Raw genomic sequence first — 25,345 nt, forward strand, 5'->3', positions numbered from 1 at the left:
ATCGATTTAATCATTGAAAATAATATTAACGAGATAAAGACAACATGATGGGGGAGCATTTCCAGTTAGAAATTATATTTCTTTTGTCTTGTATCATATATATATATAAAAAAAAAAAGGAAAAAAGAAAAAGAAAAAAAAGAAAATTTAATACGATCATATATTATAGTGAATAACATTAACAATAATAATCACTTCGAAATGATCTTAACGTAATTTATTTTATATCAATCATTTTCTATTTCATTCTATTAAATTTTCCGTCTCGTTGATATTGCGGAAAAATAATATTGAAAATAAATAGATAAGACTTATATGTGTTTGGTATCTTTTGTATAAAACTACGAATTTTGATCTCTGAAAACTTCGTTTTTAATGAAACTTTTTGCGAACATATCTTCGTTATTTGATTTCAAGTGAAGATACGTTATTGCCATTTATTTTTATTTAATCTACGGAAAGGTTTAAAGGAATTTGGAAATTTTTTTTTTTTTTTTTTTTTTTTTTTTTTTTTTTCCTTGTAATAATGCGGTGACTCCAAACTTTCATCATATATATATATATATATATATATTAGGTTGTTCGGAAAGTAATTTCGTTTTTTTTTTTTTTTTTTTTTTTTTTTTTTTTTTTTTTTTGTTAAAATGAAAGACAATTTTCGTATAATGAACAAATATTTTATTAAATTATATATTGGCCATTCTGGTCCAATATCTTTTACCATCTTTCTGGTAGCAGCATGATTCTACGCTCATAAAATTTTTGGTCTTCGCTGCCAAAAAACTGATCGAGGTGGTTTTTGACCTCCTCATTTGAAGTGAAGGTTTTACCGTCTAAAAAATTTTACAGTGACCGGAACAAATAATAATCCGAAGCTACCAGATCTGGAGAATATGGTGGGTGTGGCATTGTATCCCATTCATGCTGTAAAAGCTTTAGGCGAGTGACCAAACTTGTATGAGGTCTCGCATTATCTTGGAGAAACACTACACCTTTTCTGTTGATTAATTCTGGCCTTTTCTGTTGAATTGCATCATTCAGTTTGTCCAGCTGATGACAGTAGACTTCCGAATTAATTGTTGTGTTATCCGGTAAAATATAAAAAAAAAAACGATTCCTTCAAAATCCCACCAAACAGACAGCATCACCTTTTTTTGATGGATATTGACTTTGGAAATACTTTGAGCTGGTTCATCTTTTTTGCTCCATGATCTCTTGCGTTTGACATTGTTATATACAACCCATTTTTCATTCCCATTAATGATGCGCTTCAAAAATGGATCATTTTCGTGACGTTTGAGAAGCGAATCACAGACGTCAACGCGACGACACAAATTTCTCTCCGTGAGAACATGGGCAACCCATATACCGAGTTTCGAGATTAAACCCAGGCCTTTCAAGTGATCATAAACAGTTGAATTTGATAAATTCAACCTCTCACCGATCTTACGCGTTGTTATTCGCCAATTTGCATCAACTAATGCTTTTATCGTGTCTTTGTCAGCTTCAATCGGCCTTCCAGAACGTGGTGCATCTTCGACATCAAAATTGCCGGATTGAAATTTTGCAAACCAGTTCTGTCATTGGCATACTGTCAATACATTTACTCCATACACATCGTTAATTTCATTCTGGCTTGAACAGCATTTTTACCTTTTCTATAGTAAAAAAGTAAAATATATAGTAAAAAGTAAAAAAGTAATATATTTTGCAAGCCAGTTCTGGCACTGGCATACTGTCAATACATTTTCTCCATACACATCGTTAATTTCTTTCTGGCTTGAACAGCATTTTTACCATTTCTATGGTAAAAAAGTAAAATATGACGAAAATGCTGCTTATTGGTCTCCATATTTAAAAGGGCACCAACCAAAAACTACTGCGTAGAATCAATTGGACTTTTTCACACACAAGCCTTGCTATATCAGCTCTCAAAACATAATGATTACGCGGTTTAAATGTGAAGTTGGGTGCAAAAAATACAATTAAATCCTCTGTCGGGGAAAAAACGAAATTACTTTCCGTACAATCCAATATATATATATGTAAAGAAAGTATACTTTCTTCAGGTAGATTTGCCGTGCGTCTCATGTCCCGCCCTTCCATTGTCTTTTGTTATCTACAAATTCTTTTGTTTCTTACAAATCGAGCCATTAAAATTTGGGAGAAAAACGGGCAGTAAGAAATAGAACGTAGACAAGAGAAGTAGTATAAAATTTAAACAGTGTAAATAATAAACGTAAATTGTTGTTTCTTTGTTCACAGAGAAACATATTTTCGTTTATTACCTCCCATAATCAATAAAAGATATATAACACTCACTCGCGTGCGCGTGCACACAAACATTTATATATGGCAATCTCGTCATTGCTTGTTCTTCATATTTTATTCACATGAATTATGCCCAACGATCATTTCGTTAATATTCTAGAACATAATAGCATTATAATTCTATAGCATTCTACATGGGTAATTGAGTATCAGGAATAATTAATTATCACGGACAGTAGAGCTGCAACGAATAATATATTTTTATGATTGAAAACGTTCGTTATCAGCGTGATCATTCGAATATAAAACAAATTTGTTCATTCGATTCATAGTTTTTTTTTTTAATACTTTTTCAGTTTTATAGATTATTCTTATTTATTTTTTTTTTCTTTTTAATATAAATATTCGTTAAAAAGGTTTGTTAGATATAAATAATTCGTTGACCGTTATAGCATATGATATTTCACGTGATAATATTTTATCTTATAAATAATATGAATATTTATTTGAAATACTGCGGTCGAATCTGTTTTATAAAATCTAATGTAAAAAGTAATAAATAATAATAATAATCTCTAATAAAGTCTGATTAAAAAAATAAATAAAAAATAATAAAATACACTATATAGTATATATAATATATAATATATACTGAACTATGTATATTCAACTATAAACGATGCGTAAGGGATTAATTATTTTTAAAAATGCTCGTGGATCATCGCGTTAACGTTGAATGTTGGGGATTGAGATAAAAAAAATTATCCGGTAAATAGTAAAATCTAATTAAAAGAACGTTTGAATAGGAAAGTAAAAAAAAGGAACTTCGATGATATCATCAATCGAAAATTTTGAAAAATTTACACCTATGCAATATATGCAATATATTTTACGATTGTCAAATTCTTTTTCTAATCGGTGAAAATGGATTTATGGTTAAAGTATCATTCTTCGAAAAATTATTTGGAGGATGCCTAAAGTGCATTTATCTTTTGATACGATCGCAAAAACTTTTCTTCTAAGGGTCAATACATTATACTAATAGAGTTGAAAATTGAATTAAGCGTTATTTGTGAATTACTTATTATTTTTTATAGATCGAAAAATTAACGAAAGATGAAAGTGTATAATGAATAGTGTTAATCATACTAATATTTAGTATTTATTAAAAAAATTAAATAACACAATAAATATTTTCTATTCAGAAAAATCCCTTTTTCTATTATTTTCTTTACTATTCTCTTATTACAAAACAAAAATTACTCCTTTCGTACGGAGCGAAATCAATTAATATTTTTAATCCGAAGCTTTATTCGATTAAAATTTACATCGACCTATAAAATACCATGGCATAGGAAAATGAAGTTTTCATGAACTGAAATAAAAGATTTCGATTAATAAGTAAATCCTTTATTATCATAGTTAGTGTCTATAGAATTTATTTTACCGTGCCAAAAAGATAATGAGATAATACGATCACTCCTTTAATAGAAAGATTGCATGGCATCATGCTCTTCATTATCATAAATAGTAAAATTTTTTGCGTTTTCAAAGATAACGTGTAAAATGGAATTTGGCACCTATAAAGATTAATTCACCAGTTACATTTTAAAGAATTAGTCATCTAATTAAAGTAAATTTAGTGTAATACCAACAATTTTATATATATTTCGGAGTGATGATCTATTAATTTTTGACCAAGGTAATGATAAATGTATATTACGAACATAGATCCAAAGATATAATTAGTCTTTTGTAATACTTCGCTTATATTAATAGTAAAGGAAAGAATCTGAAATAACTAAAAAAGAATGTTCATGGGCTTACTTTATTACAATTATAGAAATTCTGAAAGAAAAGTATTTCTCTCTTTTTTTTATTATTTTCTTCAACCTAAAATCCATATTACTTACGTAAATATAATTTAAGATAATCAAAAGCATTGTGAATATCGCCTCGAAAAGACAAATTTTCCCATGATAAAGTTTTACAAAATCGACGAACCTTAAAGAGCGAAATGAAATAAAAACAATAGAGTAATTTTAAGGAAATTGAAGAAAGACATGCAATATTATTATTATTAAAAATTGGCATATGTGCAAATAAATTAAGTAGAATACAGTTTTGTGAAATTCGTTACAAACTCGATGACATTGTCGTAGGATTTTATGATATCGATAATCCACTCATACTCTTCCTTATAATTGATAAAATTGTATGTACGATAGAAATTATGCAAATTCCTTTTATGTCCTTTCTCTATCTTCCATCTACGTGAAAAAAAGAAATTGATTTAAATTATAAAGAAAAGAAAATAAAAATTCGACTGGCTAATATATTTTGATACTTGTTATCAAAAAAGAATGTATATATATATATATATATATATATATATATATATATATATACATATATATATATGTATATATATATGTATATATATATGTATATATATATATATGTATATATGTATATGTATATATATATATATATATATATATATATTTATATATATATTTCATAATATATTGTCGGAAATGATTACTTACGCGACGATATTGAAAAGAGCGCAGGTATGCTGTATAAATGAAACGAATATAGAACAATGTGTTATTCCAATCGTGCTTAAGACGATTAAGCATGCGTATTCGTAGAATAGTGCGAAATAGAAATTCGCTTGATTTTTCAAAAAGTAATCAATAGAAATTGGTAATATTAATTCGGTTTCATCCAGTACACCAAAGATATATAAAATAACATGTATCACGGATGGTAGCATTAGAATCGTAATATACACATAAAAAGCAACTGGAACAATAGAACGTTAATTTAATTTAATTATAATAAACTAATAAAATAACTTTAATAATATATATATATATATTCTTTTTCTCTTTTTCCCTTTTACTTGCGTTTATTATTGTACACATTCTGCTTGAATTAGCATATGTTTTTAATATCATCAATTCAGACTTGTTCGTCATATTATTCCAATCGGATTTAATACGAAAAAGAAGTTCCTTTATCTGAAATTATTACGATATATTGGATCCTTGCATGTTTTTTTATTTCTGATTTAAATAAAATAATTACGCCGAATACGAACGATTTTAACTTTCGATGAAAAGTTGAAATAAGTTAATGCAAAGATAAAACAAGGCAAAGCCGTTTCCAATAATTTCGTGATAGGATCTATCTTCAGTTCCGACAAGATGAGTATATAAATCTAAAGTACATTCAGCAATCTTGAGCTAATTCGTTCTAATTATATGTTACTATAATTATGTATCATAATGAGATGTACCTGTAAACATGATGCTGTTGCTATAATAAGTTTGAAAAAACAAATGTGAATTATTTGACACGAAGATGTTTTATAAAGCGAAATGCCAATTAATTTAAAGAATAGAATATTATAAGTATAGTACTCGTTTACGAAATACTTCTCGTCTTCCAGAAACATATTGGTAACTCATACAACGTATTAATTTCTATTGGCTTCTAACCCATGCCGTTATCTACATCAAGTATTCTAAATACCCCTTTTAAATGAATTTTTAAAATAACAGATGTAAGCCTGCATTTCTAAAAATTGTCTCGAACGGGCGGAAATTTTTTTTTCCGCAGCAAAAATTCATGTAATATTTATTGCCTATCGTAGGTTTTTCGCCTCTTAGTCTAATTGTGCGTGTATAACTAAATAGATGTTTCTTTGTAACTGTTAAGTTATTATTTGTAATTTACTCCTTCCATGGTCGATTATTTTCTTCCTTCTACGATGGACATGCGCGTTGCAAATGCAGGCACTTCACCATTTCATTCTCTCTCAGTATGATTTTACTTTTCAAAGGGAAGACATGGGAGAGATGTAACTATTATTTTATAGTGTCTATTGGATATATAAAAAAAGATTCCTCGTAAAGTGACAATTATTTTCTCCTTAACATCAGCCAATATTGATTACTATAAACGTAAGTATGATAGTTGGCACAAATATAATAACAAAAATATACAACTTATTTTATAGCAAGTAATTGTTTCGAAATATTTCTTCATTATTTCTTGTAAATAAGTGGACATTATATGTTGTTTTAAATGTTATTTTATATCTGTTCTTTTAGAAATTTTTTTTTTTATTTTATATAAATATATATACAAATATATATATATATATATATATATATATATATATTTATTTTTTTATTTATTAAGTATATAAAAAGATATATTTATGATCCATTGAATACGATCTAATAAAATTTGTAGCATCTTAAAGGAATGTTCTTTATATATAATTCGTGTCGTCCTTGGAATTACATTGCAATCGAAATATAGCCCTTTGTAATATTTTTGTAATATTTTTCGTTATCTTCTCCAATTCTTGTCTGTGTTAATCAAAAAAAAAAAAATATATATATATATATATATATATATATATATATAAGAATAAGTTTCAGCAATATAACAAATATTTGTCCCATGAGTTTTGTGTATTTAAAAAATTCTGATTTCCTTAAATTGTATTATTGAAATGTTGTAAAACATGCAATGGTATTTTAAATGAAATAACATGAGTCAAAAAAAATTTTTTTTTTGTATAATTGTTTATATATGCTTAAAAATTATTCAATCAAAATGTGTTATTTCTTATCGTTAGATATAATTTGAGGATATATATCTATAGACTCATCGGTAGGTATTACTATCTATAGGTTACACTATCTTATTATTGATGATTGATATTGTTTCGTCTTTACCAATAGGTAATTTTACCGACGAAAAGGATTCTTTCCTTACCATCAGTCAATTTCGCAGGTAAAATAGATATTTATGTTACCTTTATAAAGTAGATTATTACCTTATCGCGAATCAATAGAAAATGAATTGCTATCGGTTTGATATTTGAAGGAATTATGTTATTTACTACGTATAAAGAGATGGTGTAATGAGGACACGTATATTGAAGTTATATTACGCATAGTCATTTTTCATTGGGTTTATTTATAATTATTTTATTTAGGTAAATGCTATAGAATTTTCCGAATTTTTTTTTTATTTCTTAATGTATTGGCTCTTTATATTGTTGTCCATTTTACATTATTTTGCAAATACAAACATATCATATTTTATTTTAGTTTAATAATACAGAGCTGATACTATATTTATTAATAGTTTACTTCCTACATATTTATTTTTTTATGATTATTCGAATCGAAAATTTGATACGTTGATTATCTAACCTCATTTTTTTTTTAACCAATCGTGCCTCGAATTAAACGATGAAAAGAATATTCCTATTCTTCTGATTTTCTATGATATATCGATTCCGGTATTATTCCAATTCTAGAAATGATGTATATTATAATATTATAAAGATATTAATGTCTTCATGGAAATCGAATATCGAATTGGTATTGAAGACACCAACAAAATATTGTATTTTTATTGTTATCTCGAAGAAAAAGAAAAAAAGATTAGAATGCTTTGAATATCAGCATGATTATAACTATATAAAACACTTACAAAACCGATAAAAATTGTGAAAACAAAGAATCAACCAATTAAATGAGATATGGTTTTAATAGAATCAATCCAATAGAAAAATTATTGAGTCCATTATTTTGGTTAATAATTTTTACAGTTTCAGATGAAAAATTACATGCAATTAATATTTTTCACATCTTCAAATAAAACATCAACTGTGGATTAATAATTTTCACACTATAAGATAAAAAATCGATATCGGTTAATATTTTTTACACGATCGGACGAGAAATCACTTGCAATTACTAGTTTTCAAACTTTCAGGTAAAAAATCAATTGCGGCTAATATTTTCAACAAATTATTTTTTTAAAGAATAATAATATTTCTTGATAAAATCAGAGAACACTATTCCAATCTTAACGTGTGATTTTATGGAATAACTTCGATATGGTTCCTTCTTTTCACTTTTTTAGTCAAACGAGTACCTTAATTTCCTGTAAAATTTTAATCAAAAAATTTGATGATTCTCTTACTATTCATCCAAAGTCTTTTTAACTTCTGATCATCTGAGTTTCTCTACTCGTTCTTCCTAAAGTTATTCCGTGTATTCCATTATCATCTTTCGCGATAATCTTATTTTTCCTCTTCGAACTGTATTTCTATATTTGATTCTTAAAGTTAGCACGTATTTTTAATTTTCATCATATATTTTATTGTTCTTCCTACACGTCGTATGCCTTCCTTTAAAGCGCCAGTTGATGCATGAAATTCCCAATAAATTTACATTTTCGTTCAAAATTATTCAAAATGTATAAAAACATTCACAAGTTATCCGACGTACTGAGTATGTTTTCTACAACCGAATGGCAGTTTAAAAATGAACTATAGGAAAGAAGATAAAAATGGAAGATTAGGTTATTTTTCAATGAAAAGTATCCTTAGGGATAAGAATACATAATTTAAAGGATATCATTGAAACGCTATCTTAATATCGTATAAAACTATAAAGTTATCTCCATTCTTGCCATTTAGATAATTTCATTGTTTGCTTATCATTGACAATGACCTTCGAATGATACAGTTACTTTTTGAATTTTCATTGCTTATCTAGAAGAATCGAACATTTGAACTTTTTATTATTTCTGTCTTTTTCAAAGTGATTACAAACATACCGGCAGAGAATGAAAAATTTTGAAAAATTCACGCCTATGGAAATATTTTACATTAGTGAAATTATTTCTCTAACCACTGAAAATGGGTTTATAGTTAATAATACTTTATTATGGTTAATAATTATTCATACTTCGAAATAATGTTTGGAGGATGCTTAGAGTGCATTTATCTTTTGAAACGATCGGAAAAATTTTTTTTTTTAGGGTAAATACATTATAGTAATAGAGTTGAAAATTGAATTAAGCCTTATTTGTGAATTACTTATTATTTGCTATAGAGCGAAAAATTAACGAAAGATTAAAGTGTATAATATATAGTGGTAATCATACTAATATTTAACATTTACTAAAAAAATTAAATAACATAATAAATATTTTCTATTAAGAGAAATCATTTATATTTTCTATTATTCTCTTTACTATTTTCTAATTACAAAGCAAAAATCACTCCTTTCGTACGGAGCGGAATCAGTTAATATTTTTAATCCGAAGCTTTATTCGATTAACATTTACATCGAACTACAAAATACCATGGCGTAGGAAAATGAGGTTTTCATAAACTGAAATAAAAGATTTCGATTAAAAAAAAATTCCTCTATTATCATAGTTGGTATCTATAGAATTTATTTTACCGTGCCAAAAAGATAATGGGATAATACGATCACTCCTTTAATAGAAAGATTGCATGGCATCATGCTCTTCATTATCATAAATAGTAAAATTTTTTGCGTTTTCAAAGATAACGTGTAAAATGGAATTTGGCACCTATAAAGATTAATTCATCAGTTACATTTTAAAGAATTAGTCATCTAATTAAAGTAAATTTAGTGTAATACCAACAATTTTATATATATTTCGGAGTGATGATCTATTAATTTTTGTCCAAGGTAATGATAAATGTATATTACGAACATAGATCCAAAGATATAATTAGTCTTTTGTAATACTTGGCTCATATTTATAGTAAAGGATAGTATCTGAAATAACTAAAAAAAAATGTTCATGGGCTTACTTTATTACAATTATAGAAATTCTGAAAGAAAAGTATTTCTCTCTTTTTTTATTATTTTTTTCAACCTAAAATCCATATTACTTACGTAAATATAATTTAAGATAATCAAAAGCATTGCGAATATCGCCTCGAAAAGACAAATTTTCCCATGATAAAGTTTTACAAAATCGACGAACCTTAAAGAGCGAAATGAAATAAAAACAATAGAGTAATTTTAAGGAAATTGAAGAAAGACATGCAATATTATTATTAAAAATTGGCATATGTGCGAATAAATTAAGTAGAATACAGTTTTGTGAAATTCGTTACAAACTCGATGACATTGTCGTAGGATTTTATGATATCGATAATCCACTTATACTCTTCGTTATAATTAATAAAATTGTATGTACGATAGAAATTGTGCGAATTCCTTTTATGTCTTTTCTCTATCTTCCATCTACGTGAAAAAAGAAATTGATTTAAATTATAAAGAAAAGAAAATAAAAATTCGACTGGCAAATATATTTTGATACTTGTTATCAAAAAAGAATGTATATATATATATATATGTATATACATATATATATACATATATATTTCATAATATATTGTCGGAAATGATTACTTACGCGACGATATTGAAAAGAGCGCAGGTATGCTGTATAAATGAAACGAATATAGAACAATGTGTTATTCCAATCGTGCTTAAGACGATTAAGCATGCGTATTCGTAGAATAGTGCGAAATAGAAATTCGCTTGATCTTTCAAAAAGTAATCAATAGAAATTGGTAATATTAATTCGGTTTCATCCAGTACACCAAAGATATATAAAATAACATGTATCACGGATGGTAGCATTAGAATCGTAATATACACATAAAAAGCAACTGGAACAATAGAACGTTAATTTAATTTAATTATTATAAAAATAAAAGTAACTTCAATAATATATATTCTATTTCTCTTTTTTTTCTTTTTACTTGCGATTAATATTGTACACATTCTGCTTCGATTAGCATATGCTTTTAATATTATCAATTCAGACTGGTTTGTCATATTATTCCAATCGGATTTAATACGAAAAAGAAGTTCCTTTATCTGAAATTATTACGATATATTGGATCCTTGCATGTTTTTTTATTTCTGATTTAAATAAAATAATTACGCCGAATACGAACGATTTTAACTTTCGATAAAAAGTTGAAATAAGTTAATGCAAAGATAAAACAAGGCAAAGCCGTTTCCAATAATTTCGTGATAGGATCTATCTTCAGTTCCGACAAGATGAGTATATAAATCTAAAGTACAATCAGCAAAATCTAATTCGTTCTAATCACATGTTAGTATAATTACATTTCGAAAAGAGATTTACCTGCGAAACTGATGCTACGGCTATGATAAGATTGAAAAAAAAAATGTGAATTATTTGACACGAAGATGTTTTATAAGGCGAAATGCCAATTAATTTAAAGAATAGAATATTATAAGTATAGTACTCGTTTACGAAATACTTCTCGTCTTCCAGAGACATATTGGTAACTCATACAATGCATTAATTTCGATTGTCTTCTAACCTATGCCGTTTTCTACATCAAATATTCTAAATAACCCTTCTAAATGAATTTTTAAAATAACAGATGTATGCCAGCATTTCTAAAAATTGTCTCGAAGGGGCAGAAATTTTTTTTCCCGCAGCATTAATTCATGTAATATCTATCATCTATCATACGTTTCTCCCCTCTTAGTCTAATTGTGCGTGTATAACTAAATATATGTTTCTTTCTTACCATTAAGTTATTATTTGTAATTTACTCCTTCCATGGTCGATTATTTTCTCCCTTCTACGATGGACATGCGCGTTGCATTCGCAGGCACTTCACCATCTCATTCTCTCTCAGTATGATTTTACTTTTCAGAGGAAAGACATGGGAAAGATGTAACTATTATTTTATAGTGTCTATTGGATATATAAAAAAAGATTCCTCGTAAAGTGACAATTATTTTCTCCTTAACATCAGCCAATATTGATTACTATAAACGTAAGTATGATAGTTGGCACAAATATAATAACAAAAATCTACTTCTTATTTTATAGGCAAGTAATTGTTTCGAAATATTTCTTCATTATTACGTATAAATAAGTGGACATTATATGTTGCTATAAATGTTGTTTTACATCTGTTCTTTTAGAAAATTTTTTTTTATTTTATATAAATATATATACAAATATATATATATATATATATTTTTTTTTTATTTATTAAGTATATAAAAAGATATATTTATGATCCATTGAATACGATCTAATAAAATTTGTAGCTGCTTAAAGAAATGTTCTTTATATATAATTCGTATCGTCCTTGGAATTACATCGCAATAGAAATATAGCCCTTTGTAGAATTTTTCGTTATACGTTCCCTTCTCCAATTCTCGTCTGTATCAATCAAAGAGTTTAAGATTACACCTAGTAATCAATATCTTTCTGCAGCAACAGGTAAGCAAATCACCATTTGTTAATTGTTGTCTTTAGTTTGGGACGAGTCTGTTATTCGTACAGTATATATATATATACATATAAGAATAAGTTGCAGCAACATAACAAATATTTGTCCCATGAATTTTGTGTATTTAAAAAATTCTGATTTCCTTAAATTATATTATTGAAATGTTGTAAGACATGCTATGGTATTTTAAATATAATGAATCAAAAAAAAATATTCTTTTTATAAGTGTTTATAAATCAATTATGTTGCGATTAGAAATTATGCAATCGAAATATATTATTTCTTACCGTTAAGTATGTTCTGAGGATACATATCTGTAGACTCATCGGTAGGTATTCATGTTTATAGGTTAGATATTCTTATTATTGATCATTGATATTGTTTCGTCTTTACCTATAGGAGATTTTACCGGCGGGAAAGATATCTTCCTTACCTTCAGGCAATTCCGCTGGTAAAATAGATATTTGTGTTATCCTTATAAAGTAGATTGTCACCTTATCGTGAATTGATAAATAATTATTTGTTATCGGTTGATATTTGTAAGTATTCGAACATTCGAAATTTTTATTATTTCTGTCTTTCTTAAAATGACTACAAACATACCGGCAGAGAATGAAAAATTGATAATCATAATTTACATGTTGTGACAGAGTAGAATAATCTCTTTTATTAAACACATACATCTTAAACGAGAACGTGGCTGAGATATTGATAAAGATACAATTTTTCTTCGTAAAATTTCTCCTAGGTATTAGTGTTTTATTTTCTTTCCTTTTTCCTTACTTATCAAAGTAATTATTTTTAAAAAGAGAAATAAATTTAGAGAGACATTCTTGGTCTTTTACTTTTATTCTTTTTTTTTTTTGTTCTAAATGATTCCAAAAATTTCGATCGAATCCTTGCTGAATCTATAATTTGGAGAGACGATGTATCGCGATCATGCACACTGATATTTGAAGTGTAGGAATGAAAACTATCATGATATAAAAAATTCATTAATAGTACGTCATGTCAACTAAATATATCGATGTGATCACTATAAAATCTGCATTCTTATCTTTTTCTTTTCTCTTTTTAAAATGACCGAACTTAGTGGTATCAAATATCAAAAATCTAATAAACACTTCAAAATCGTATCGTTGCGTACGGTTAGGTATATTGATAGGAAAATGTAATTCAACTTTAAATGCTGGGAGGTAGCCAATTGCTCATATCTGACTTTAGAGTTCAATGCAATAATAAGAATAATTTGGGCAAACTCTGCTATTGCGTTTTGCTGAATGGAAATATCCTGTTAAAATCAGTGCAATATGAATGTCCATTAAAAAAAATAAATACTATATATATATGATTCCTATTAAATTATCAAATATTATTGTTATATATTTATTATTTATATTATAAATAATATATATGATTGGTTCTTTTTTTGTTTTTGATTCTTATATTATCAATCAATTTAATTATATGCAGTTTATCAGTTTTTGTATAAACATCGAAATTTCGAGTGTCATAATTTCACGAAGCCTGTCAGGTGACTCTTCTTGGATACTCCCTACTAGTACTCCTATCGAATTAGTTTTTGAAATAATATTAGGTGGATTAGAAAGTAATGTCGTTTCTGGGCATGTCGATATTTGATTGTGATTAAAAATAAAATCTTGTTAAAAATTTATTCGTTTTTATTTAATTTAAGAAAGCGACATTACTTTCGGGTCCACCTGATATTAACGGTAATGTAATATATGGCGTGGTTTCTTCGAAATAAAGCTTTACTAATTTTGATCTCTCAATTCTTCGTTCATAAAAAAACATTTTTCGAACACATCGTCGAGTTACCTAATTTCAAGTGAAGATATATTATGGTAATTTATTTGAACTTAATCTATTGAATGGTTTCAAGATCGTTTCAAAAATTATCCATTTTCCGTTTCTTTCCTATATATTTTTTTTTTTAACTGAGACACACATTCTTTATAATGATGAAGTTTTGCATGCAAAAAAATAAACAAATAAATATATTTTAATCCGCTTTAAATTATGCCAATGTTTTAGCAAAGTATCTTTGTATTTGGAAAGGAAAAAAAAAGAAAAATAAACGTCGCCATTAAGATGGCCTTGAAAGTTTCACACAATATAAAAAACAATGAATGCGAGGACATTTTAATTTTATTATGATTAGACGCTATTGAAAGTTACGAATTTCAATTCTTTTTTGCAAAAATACGGTCACTTGAAACTTTCATCATTTAATGGGTTGTTCGAAAAGTAATTCCGTTTTTTTTGTGAAAATGAAAGACAATTTTCGTATAATTAACAAATATATTATTAAATTATATATTGTCCATTCTGGTCCAATACCTTCTGCCATCTTTCTGATAGTAACATGATACCACGCTCATAAAATTTTTGGTCTTTGCTGGTAAAAAACTAATCGAGGTGGTTTTTGCCCTCCTCATTTGAAGTGAAGGTTTTACCGTCTAAAAAATTTTGCACTGACCAGAACAAATAATAATCCGAAGGTGCCAGATCTAGAGAATATGGTGGGTGTGGAATTATATCCCATTCAAGTTGTAAAAGCTTTTGGTGAGTGACCAAACTTGTATGAGATCTCGCATTATCTTGGAGGAACACTATACCTTTTCTGTTGAATTGCATCATTCAGTTTGTCCAGCTGATGACAGTAGACTTCCGAATTAATTATTGTGTTATCCGGAAAAATCTCAAAAAAAAACGATTCCTTTAAAATCCCACGAAACAGACAGCATCACCTTTTTTGATGGATATTGATTTTGGAAATGTTTTGAGCCGGTTCGTCTTTTTTGCTGCATGATCTCTTGAGTTTGAGATTGTTATATACTACCCATTTTTCATTCCCATTAATGATGCGCTTCAAAAATGGATCATTTTCATGACGTTTGAGAAGCGAATCTCAGATGTCAACGCGATGACACAAATTTCTCTCCGTGAGAACATGGGGAACCCATATACCGAGTTTCGAGGTTAAACCCAGGATTTTCAAGTGGTCATAAACAGTTGAATTTAATAAATTTAAACTCTCACCGACCTTACGCGTTGTTATTCGCCGGTTTGCATCAACTAATGCTTTTATCGTGTCTTTATCAGCTTCAACCGGCCTTCCAGAGCATGGTGCATCTTCGACATCAAAATTGCTGGATCGAAATTTTGCAAAACAGTTCTGGCACTGGTTTACTGTCAAGACATCTTCTCCATACACATTAATTTCTTTCTGGCTTAAACAGCATTTTTACCTTTTCTATAGTAAAAAAGTAAAATGCTGCTTATTGGTCTCCATATTTAAAAGGGTACCAACCAAAAACTACTGCGTAAAATCAATTGGACTTTTTCAAACACAAGCCTTTCTATGTCAGCTGTTAAAACATAATGATTACGCGGCTTAAATGTGAAGTTGGGTGCAAAAAATACAATTAAATCTTCTGTCGGGAAAAAAACGAAATTACTTTCCTAACAACCCAATATATATATAATATCTCGTATGGATTATGGGAGGTAATAAACGAAAATATGTTTCTCTGTGAACAATGTGAAAAATCTTTATTTGTTAATTAATGCTTAGTTCTGATTAGCCTTACCTGTGAACAAAGAAACGACAATTAACGTTTATTATTCGCACTGTTAAATTTTATTTCTTTTATCTTATGTATCTTCTTCTAGCACTCGTGTTGCTTTTTTTTTCTATGTTATATTTCATACTGCCCGTTTATCTTACAAATCTTAACGACTCGATTTGTAGGTCACAAAAGAAATTGTAAATAATAAAGGACAATGGAAGGGCGGGCTATGAGACGCGTGGCAAATCTATCTGAAGAAAGTATACTTTCTTTACATATATATGACACTACTCGACGCGCATGTATACAGATATTTATATGTGGCAATCTCGTTATTGGTTGTTCTTCATATTTTTTTCACTCGAATTATGCCTAACGATCATTTCGTCAATATTCTAAATCAAGATGGCATTATAATTTTATACCATTTTAATTAACATTTTAACGTGTAATTGAATATTAATAATAATTAATCGCCACGATTGATTTTATAAATTCATAGTACTTTTCTTTTAATACGTTTTCAGTTTTATAAATTATTCTTATATATTTATTATTTTTTTTTATATAAATATTTGTTAATAATGTTTGTTAAACGTAAATAATTCAGTGGCCTTTATAGCGTATGATACTTCACGTCGTATTATTTTATATTATATATCGTCGTATTATTTTATATTAATATAGATATTTATTTAAAATATTGAGATCGAATGTGAATATAAAACCCAATGTAAAAAATAATAAATAACAATAAAAATATTTAAAATGTCAAATTAAAATAACAAATAAAAAAAAAGTAAAATGCACCATAATATATGTAATATATAATAAAGTGAACTATAATCGATCCATAATTATTTTAAAAAACACTCGTGACTCGTTGCATTAATGTAGAATGATGGATATAATTTTAACCAAATTTTCAGTAATTATTAAAATTTAATTAGGAGATGAAATAAAAAAATTAGAAAAATTAAATAAAAGAGAAGAAATAACTTGTGTAAAAGAAGAGGAAGAGAAATAATAAGTAAATGAATGATTGATAAATAGTACCAAGAAAAACATTTTTAGCGTTTATATTCGCAAATCGATTAGAAGAATTAGAAATAATGAATCTCCTGATAAAACATGACGAAGGAAGAGTGAAGTATATTGGAAAAATCGATAAGAGAGTGAAATCGCAAATGAGATTCAAGTCTGTGAAATCGTCAGTTGAAAATATCGGAAAATTCACATATATTTTCAAAAATTATACTATTTTTAATGTATTTTTTAATAGGTGTAATTGGATTTATGGTTAAATTATTATTGATCGAAAAAATGTTTGAAAGTTGTTCAAAGTGCGTTTATTTTTTGATACGTTCGAAAAAATTTTTTTCTAACAATCTATTCATTACAATAATCCTATTGTAAATAGAATTGAGGATTTTTCGTAAAATTATTTATTATTCTATTCATAACAAATAATTAACGAAAGAGTAATCCATAAAATAAATAGGGACAAATATATTAACATTTATTATTTACTAAAAATCTTAAATAAAACAATAGATACTTTCTATTAACAGAGATCCTTTGTCTTCTCTATTATTATCTATACTACTTTCAAATTACAGTGCAAAAAATCGTCGCATTCGAGCGGAGCAAAATTTAGTTGATATTTATAATCCGATGTTTTTTTTCGCTTAAAATTTAACAGGAATTATAAAATATCATTGCGTATGAAAATGATGTTCTCATAAACTAGAATAAAAGATAATTATTATCAAAAAGATTTGTTCATTATTGTATTCCATATCAGTAGAATATATTTTACCGTAGCAAAAAGATCATGGGATAATACGAGCACTCTTTTAACAGAAAGATTACATGGCATCATGCTCTTCATTATCAAGAATAGCAACAATTTTTGTGTTTTCAATGATAATAAATAAAAGGGAATTTGGCATCTGTAAAGATTAATTCATTAGTAATATCCGATTGAATTAATGATCTAATTAAAATATGCTTTGATCAATACCAACAATTTCATATATATTTCGGTGTGGTGATCTATTAATTTCTGTCCAAGGTAAGAATATACGTATATTACGAACATAGATCCAAAGATATAATTAAGCTTTTGTAATACTTCGCTCATATTAAACGTAAAGGAAAGTATCTGAAATAACTAGAAAGAAAATTGTCCGTGTACATTCGATATCAGAATAAAGACATATTAAAATCAAAATAAGTTCTTCTTTCTTTTAACTTTTTTTTAAAATGAAAAATAACGCTACTTACGTAAATATAATTTACGATAATGATTAATGAGGCGGAAAATATCTCGGCCAAATAAATTCTCTCATGATACAGCTTTATTAAATGAACGAAACTTGAAGAGCGAGAAGAAATAAAAACAAAACAAAAAATTAAGAAAAAAATACATAATAATATTATTTAAAATTAGTATTTGAAGGGATAAATAGCATTAAGTACTGTTTTGTAAAATTAAATACGAACTAAATGGTATTATCATAGTATTCTATGATGTCGATGATCGACATATATTCTTTGTCATAATTGTCCGCATGATAGAAATTATGCAAATTCTTTCTATATTCTTCCTCTATCTTCCATCTATATGAAAAAAAAAAAAATGTAGATTATAATAAAGAGGAAGAGAAATCCTTATGATCAAAAATATTTTCTATTATTTATCAAAAGTAATTTCATAATATATCGTCTGAAATGATTACTTACGCAACGATATTGAACAGAGCACAGGCGTGCTGAATAAGTGACACAAATATAGAAGAGTGTGCTATTCCTATTGTGCTTAAGACAATTAACATTACATATTCGTTAAAAAGAGCGAAATATAAATGCACTTGATCCTTCAAAAAGTAGTCAGTAGAAACTGGTAATACTAATTCAGTTACATCCAGTTCACCAAAGATATACGAAATAGCACGTATCATGGATGGAAACATTAAAATCACAATATACAAATAAAAGGAAACTGAAATAATAAAACGTTATCTTAATTTAACACTAATAATCTTCACTTCAGTAATGTAGTTTATTATTATTTTCGTGCTTTCTTTTACTTGCGATTATTATTGTACACTGTCTGCTACGATTAGCATATTTTTTTAATATCATTAATTCAGGCTTGGACGTCATTCTATTCCAATCGGTTTTTATACGAAGCAGAAGTTTCCTTATCTGAAAGTGTTAATATATATTCCATTCTTGTTTGTTTAACAATTTATGATTTAAATGAAATATTTAAAAAATACAAACGATTGTAACTTTCGACAATAAATTATAATAATACAATGTGAAGCTTAGAGAAGGCAAAGTCGTTTCCAATATTTTCATAATAGGATCTACTTTCATCTCTGATGTGAAAAGCAGAAAAAGCTGAAGCATAAGCAGATATTATTTATATTTTAATAATTAGTTTTATGAATTGAACACATTTTGAAGTTAATTTGTTCTAATCACATGATAGTAAAATTATGTATCAGAATGAGATTTACATTCAAAAATGATGCTATTGCTATTATAAAATTAAATAAACAAACGTGAATCATATGACACGATAATGTTTCATAAGACGAAATGCCAACTAATTTTAAGAATCGAATATTGTAAGTGTAGTACTCGTTTCCGAAATACAGCTCGTCTTGCACAAACATTCTAATAACTCCTATGACTTATTAACTTCAACTGACTTCAACCCCATATCGTTTTTTACATCAAGAATTCTAAGTACCTTTTTAAATACATTTTTTATATGATAAAATAGTAAAAGTACTTTTCTCTAAATTGTATCGATTGATAAAAAGTTTCCCTTTCATAAAAAAAATTCATATTATATCTATAGCCTGTTATACGTTTCTCCCATTTTAGTTCAATTATACGTGTATAACTAAACAGATGTTTCTATCTAGCTATTAAGTTATTATTTGTCATTTACTCCTTACATGGTCAATTATTTTTTCCCTTCCACAATAGACATGCGCATTGCGTGCTCAGGCACTTCCCCTATTCATTCTCACGCAGTACGGTTTTATTTCTCGAAGGAAAGACATCTGAGTGCTTGATGTGTTACTCTAATTTTATTATAATTTACATATTGTTAATTGAGTATATAATAAATGACTTTACGTGAATGTGCAATTATAGACTTCTTAAATTAATTTGCAATATTGCTAATATTAACTTCGTCATTATAATAGAAACAAGTAGCATGACGAAAGAAGTAAGTAATTATTTCGTATTGTTTCTTCACTATTCTGATCAGTGTGTAGACATTGTTAGTCATTATCAATGTTCTCTTATCTCTGCTCTATTTTAAAATCTGCATGCATTGAGAGTAAATAAACCATTGTTTTTATTCCGAATATTACCATTGTCAAAAACCTTCTATTTTAGCTTTTCTATAAATATTTACACGTTTATCTATTGATTCATATATGTATCTATGTATTTATTAATAATAAAAAAATGATATATTTACGGTGTGATGAATACAGTGTAATAAAGTTCATAACTTGTTAAAATAATATTTTTTGTATACATTTCATGTCGTCTTGTAGAATTCTTCCTTTGACGTTTCCCTCTCTATTCCCTTGGTGCACAAATCAAATAAACTTAGCCTGCTCCAATTAATCAATATTATTTCGTAGCAACTGGTAAGCGAATCAACGTCTGACGATTGTCAAGCACGTGTTTGTTCCACGTGTTCATCCGTAAAAATAAATGTCAGTCAACACAACGAATATTTATCGCATGATTTTTATGTTACTTATTTAAGAAAACATGATCTCTTTAAATTATATTATTGTAATTTATAAATTTTTATAGAATTTTTTTTTATATGAACGCAATGGTGACAAGAAAGATATTCTTTGAAATGTGAAACATACGAATCAGAAAAAGAAGATACTTGTTGAATTTATTATGTCAATTGTGTTGTGATCAATAATTATTCAACTAAAATGTGTTATTTCTTATGCTCAAATATAATGTGAGAATATACAAACTTATATTTATCGATATATTAGCACCTATTAATATTTGTATGTCACACTATTTTATCAATAATATTTGTTTACCTTACCATTAGAAGATTTTTGGATGGAATAGTTTTCTACTTTATCATCAAGTTTTTTTTCGGATAAATAGATTTCTACTTTTACATCGAAAGTTACAAGAACAAATAAAATCGTTTTCTTACCGTGGATCGATAGAAAATTATTTGTCATTGGTTGATATTCGATCTTCGTTTTATGTATTATATAATTTATGTAAGAAAAAAATGTAGGAAGTACTACAAGTATATATTATGCATATTATAAGATAGTTATGTTTAATTACGATTATCTGTAAATATGCCAATTAGATAGTATGGAAACTATCTTTAGAATATTTTTTTCTTTTGAAATGAACTGTCTCGATACATTAATATGTAGTTCTCACTATTTTATGGCTAGATACATAACATATAGTACTTCAGTTTAATAATAAAAGAGCTCCTCCTATTATGTGTCAATTACTTATTTGATAATTATTTTTATTTTTCATGATTGTCTCGAATAAACCAATACAAATAAATATTACTATTTTACCGGTTTCCATATTCTAACGATTCCGGTATTATTTCCCATATCTGAATTGATGATTATTATAATAATATATATTAATAAACCAGATGTCGAGTTCTATTGAAAATATCTACAAAATACAGCATTTTTATTGTTATCCCAAAAAAAACCAAAAAATCGAACGCTTCGAATATTCATATGATGATGACAAAGTAATAACTGTACAATAGAGATAAATATACTGAAAGAAATAATCATTAATTTCAATGAATTGTGGTTTTAATAGAACCAATTTAAAATAAATATATATTCAATAGGTTGCATTAGTTCATACTACTCAGTTATTGGTGAAATATCACTTGCGGTTATTATATTCAACAATTTATATCCTTACGAAAAATTAAATTTTTTAAAAGTCAGTTAACATTATGCAGATTTTATATTTTCTACATATTAATTGGAATAATTTCTTTAAGGTTGTTTCTTTTTACATTCTGAATGGATAATCAACATTTCTTTTATTGTATTCAAGTTCTTCATTGTTTTGTAAAAGTCTAATCGCAAAATTTAATCTTCTCTCTGCTATTCATCAATTCTCTCCCTTAACATTTGATCATAGCGTTTCTTTACTTGTTTTTATTAAAGTTACTGCGTCAATTCCATTATCACTTTACGGTATAATCTTATTTTTTCTCTTCTAACTGATTTTCTATCTTCGATTCTTAAAATTACCACTTCTGTTTTAGTTTTAACTTTAAATTTCATTAGTTTTTCTTTGAATATCTTCTTGCACAGCGTAAGATGATGTGTGCAATTCTCAATAAATTTTCATTTTTGTTCAATGTTACTCAAAATATTTAACAAAATTCTCTCGAAAGTACTGAGTATATTTTCTATAATCAGATGGCAGTTTATAACTGATAGATAGCACGAACTGCTGGAGAAATTAATTACAGAATATCCTCAATTGATTTACTTCGATATAAGTGGATTATTTTGCTATTAGGATACACATCTTAAAGGATCCCATTAAAACGGTTCTCCAATCTCGTAGAAAGTGGCGAAGGTATTTTTATTCTTATCAATTACTTAATTCCGTTATTTGCTTATCTAGGTAAATGACATTCGAACTTACTTTTCGAATTTTCAAGGCTATTGTGGAAAAATCTAGCATTGAAACATTTTACCACTTCTGCCTTCCATACAGTAAGTACAAACTTCGTAACTGAGAAGAAAAAGGAATATTAATAATTCATACGTTGTGCCATAGTATAAGTGTTGTGTCAAAAATCTCTGTTCTTAAGCGCGTCCATCTTAAATATGACCAAGGTCGTGATAGGGATAAGAGGCAAATTTTTTTTCTTACAATTTCTTAAAGATAGTAGTGTTTGATATACTTTCCAAATTGTTACTTATTCAATTACTTATTTATTATCAGAAAAATAAATTATAGATATATGTTTGATTTCGGACCTTTATTTTTTTGTTTTTTGAACGATACCGTAGACTTCGATGAAAACTTTACTGAGTTTATATTTCCGAAAGACAATGTATCGCGATCATGCACATTGATATTTAAAACGAAGGAATCAAAATTAGTACGAAATTAAAAATTCTAAAATTGAAAGTCATGTCAACTTGTATTTCGATGTGATAATTATAAAATCTCTATTCTTTTATTTATTTATCTTTTTCTTTTTTGTATTCAAATGCTATGTGGTCCAGAATTTCAACAATCTTATATAAATTCCAACTTTAATGATTTTAGTTTCGAGTCATGAACCGTTCTATACGGTTGGTTACATAAATGGGGTAAAATAATTGCACGTCGAGGAAAAAAAGCCATTTGCTTGTATCTGCTTTACAGTTGAATGCAAGAGTACGAATCATACGAACAACATCTGCTTTTGCCTTCTACAAAATAGCAATTTGTAGTGAATTTGTTTGATTGTGAGTACAATTTATATACCTATTAAGAAAAAAGAAAACAATACTGTATAGATGATATAAAGAAATTATCATATGTTATTATATTCAAAATATGTTTTATGTTATAAATTATATATTGCTACATGTCATTATTCTACATTTATTTTAAATTTATTATTCGTTATAAATTAATTATAAATATATCTGATCCATCTTGTTTGTTTTTATTTCTTGTATTATCAATCAATTTTGAGACTTCAATATTCAAATAAGACTTCTCTTCTGTAGACGTTATGTGTGATGCCATCGATTTAAATTTTGAAAATAGTGTCAACAAGATAAGGACAATTCGATGAGAATCATTTCTAAATAAAAATTATATTTCATTTAACTTGTTTATTATAAGTATGAAAATACATACACGAATACATATATATACATATATATATATATATATATATATATATATATGCATGTATATATAAAGGAAAGAAAATTTAACGAGACAAATGATTACGGTGAATGACATTAACAATAGTAATCTCTTCGAAATAATCTTCTCAAAACTAATTTAATTTATTGTTATCTTTTTTCATTTTGTTCTATTAAATTTTATATCTTATTCGTATTGCAGAAATATAAAAATACAAATAAATAAATAAAACACATATGTTCAAGGATCCTATCGAAATAAAAATAGACGAATTTTTTTCTATTATTTCATTCGTTGTTACGAAGACATTTTTCGAGCACGTTTTTGAGTTATCCGATATTCTGTCCAAGATTCTGTCAAAAGATCACTTTTTTTCCAAAAAGTATATTACTTCCCAACAAATATTTTTTTTTAGAATGAAATTCAAATTCTTTATAACGACTAAGTGCTCTGCGCAAAAAAAAAATAAATAAAATTAATCCAAAATATATTTTAATCCGTTTCCAATTACTCTAAATATTTAAGGGTGATATTATTTATCATAAACAATATGGATATTTATTTAAAATATTGCGATCGAACAAGGAAAACGAAGGAATATAAAACTTAATGTAAAAAATAATAAATAAAAATAAAGATGCTTAAAAATTAAAAAAAACAATAATTAAGAGAATTAATTACATACATTAAACAAAGATAATAATAGATTAAAAAACAAATAAAAAAAATAAAATACACAGTGATATATATAATATATAATAAAATTAAATATAATATACGCGTAAGGGATCAATTATTTTAAATCACGCTTGCGGTTCATCGCATTAACAATGGACTTTCAATTTGAATGAACACTTCGTGCGAATGTGAAGAAAGGGGGAAATAAAAAGAAAACAACGAACAAAAAGTAAGAGGAAAAGAAAAATCTTAGCTGTTTATATTTACAAATCAATTAGAAAAATTAGAAATAATAGACATCATGACAAGAGATGTCGAAATAGAATAATCTGCGGGATACAATTCCGAGAAATAGTTTGTCGACATTTTCGAAAAATTCAGGCCTCTTCAAAAATTTTACGATTGTCAAATGATTCTTTCAATTAGTGGAAATGGAGTTGTGATTAAATTATTTTTGATCGATTAAATGTTGGGTAATTGCCAGGATGGATTCATCTTTAGAAACGACCAAAAAAATGAAGGATGTCTTTTATCATGAGAATAAATTAATCGAGGGTTCGTTGAGTATTTTCAATATACCAAAATGGCTGAGTTTTTTAAACTTAAGCTTGCTTAGATAATGTTTTTTTTTCTAGGCCCAATACATTAGACTAATTGAATTGCAATGTTAATTAAACATTCTTCATGA

At 26.9% G+C, this 25,345-nt stretch overlaps 3 protein-coding genes across 3 annotated transcripts; all 3 read right to left on the reverse strand.

Annotated features, from left to right (window-relative positions):
• Window positions 1-2,385: 2,385 nt before the first annotated feature.
• Window positions 2,386-5,854, reverse strand: LOC118450623 (uncharacterized). The gene is made up of 10 exons (XM_085664086.1): window positions 5,812-5,854; window positions 5,576-5,595; window positions 5,387-5,497; window positions 5,180-5,297; window positions 4,821-5,079; window positions 4,392-4,541; window positions 4,185-4,275; window positions 3,999-4,072; window positions 3,719-3,851; window positions 2,386-2,427 (listed from the first exon to the last, which is right to left on the reverse strand). The coding sequence occupies exons 1-10, from the start codon at window positions 5,852-5,854 to the stop codon at window positions 2,386-2,388; spliced, it is 1,041 nt and encodes a 346-aa protein (XP_085520212.1).
• A 2,723-nt stretch (window positions 5,855-8,577) lies between these two features.
• On the reverse strand, window positions 8,578-11,454 carry LOC118450622 (uncharacterized). Its single transcript, XM_085664087.1, has 10 exons — window positions 11,296-11,454; window positions 11,102-11,221; window positions 10,904-11,021; window positions 10,552-10,810; window positions 10,254-10,379; window positions 10,026-10,116; window positions 9,769-9,914; window positions 9,561-9,693; window positions 9,442-9,488; window positions 8,578-8,638 (listed from the first exon to the last, which is right to left on the reverse strand). The coding sequence occupies exons 1-10, from the start codon at window positions 11,452-11,454 to the stop codon at window positions 8,578-8,580; spliced, it is 1,260 nt and encodes a 419-aa protein (XP_085520213.1).
• A 6,147-nt stretch (window positions 11,455-17,601) lies between these two features.
• Window positions 17,602-19,614, reverse strand: LOC146872224 (uncharacterized). Its single transcript, XM_085664179.1, has 9 exons — window positions 19,548-19,614; window positions 19,309-19,428; window positions 19,113-19,230; window positions 18,766-19,024; window positions 18,526-18,642; window positions 18,307-18,397; window positions 18,048-18,193; window positions 17,840-17,972; window positions 17,602-17,766 (listed from the first exon to the last, which is right to left on the reverse strand). Exons 1-9 carry the CDS (start codon window positions 19,599-19,601, stop codon window positions 17,716-17,718), a joined length of 1,089 nt encoding a protein of 362 aa, XP_085520305.1. The 5' UTR covers window positions 19,602-19,614; the 3' UTR covers window positions 17,602-17,715.
• Between the last annotated feature and the right edge of the window lie 5,731 nt (window positions 19,615-25,345).

This window comes from Vespa mandarinia, chromosome 25 (assembly GCF_050613455.1).
Source record: "Vespa mandarinia isolate Hongniang chromosome 25, ASM5061345v1, whole genome shotgun sequence".
NCBI lineage: Eukaryota > Metazoa > Arthropoda > Insecta > Hymenoptera > Vespidae > Vespa > Vespa mandarinia.

Coding starts and splice junctions, on each gene's coding strand:
- LOC118450623 (XM_085664086.1), bottom strand. CDS start 5,854: ATGCAGGCTTACATCTGTTATTTTAAAAATTCATTTAAAAGGG. Junction 5,596..5,811: donor TAAAAATTCATTTAAAAGGG/GTATTTAGAATA, acceptor AACTTATTATAG/CAACAGCATCATGTTTACAG. Junction 4,542..4,820: donor GCTCTTTTCAATATCGTCGC/GTAAGTAATCAT, acceptor TTTTTCACGTAG/ATGGAAGATAGAGAAAGGAC.
- LOC118450622 (XM_085664087.1), bottom strand. CDS start 11,454: ATGTCTCTGGAAGACGAGAAGTATTTCGTAAACGAGTACTATACTTAT. Junction 11,022..11,101: donor TTTTATCGAAAGTTAAAATC/GTTCGTATTCGG, acceptor TAATAATTTCAG/ATAAAGGAACTTCTTTTTCG. Junction 9,694..9,768: donor TCCGAAATATATATAAAATT/GTTGGTATTACA, acceptor TAATCTTTATAG/GTGCCAAATTCCATTTTACA.
- LOC146872224 (XM_085664179.1), bottom strand. CDS start 19,601: ATGATTCACGTTTGTTTATTTAATTTTATAATAGCAATAGCATCATTT. Junction 19,231..19,308: donor TATTGTCGAAAGTTACAATC/GTTTGTATTTTT, acceptor TAACACTTTCAG/ATAAGGAAACTTCTGCTTCG. Junction 18,643..18,765: donor GCTCTGTTCAATATCGTTGC/GTAAGTAATCAT, acceptor TTTTTCATATAG/ATGGAAGATAGAGGAAGAAT.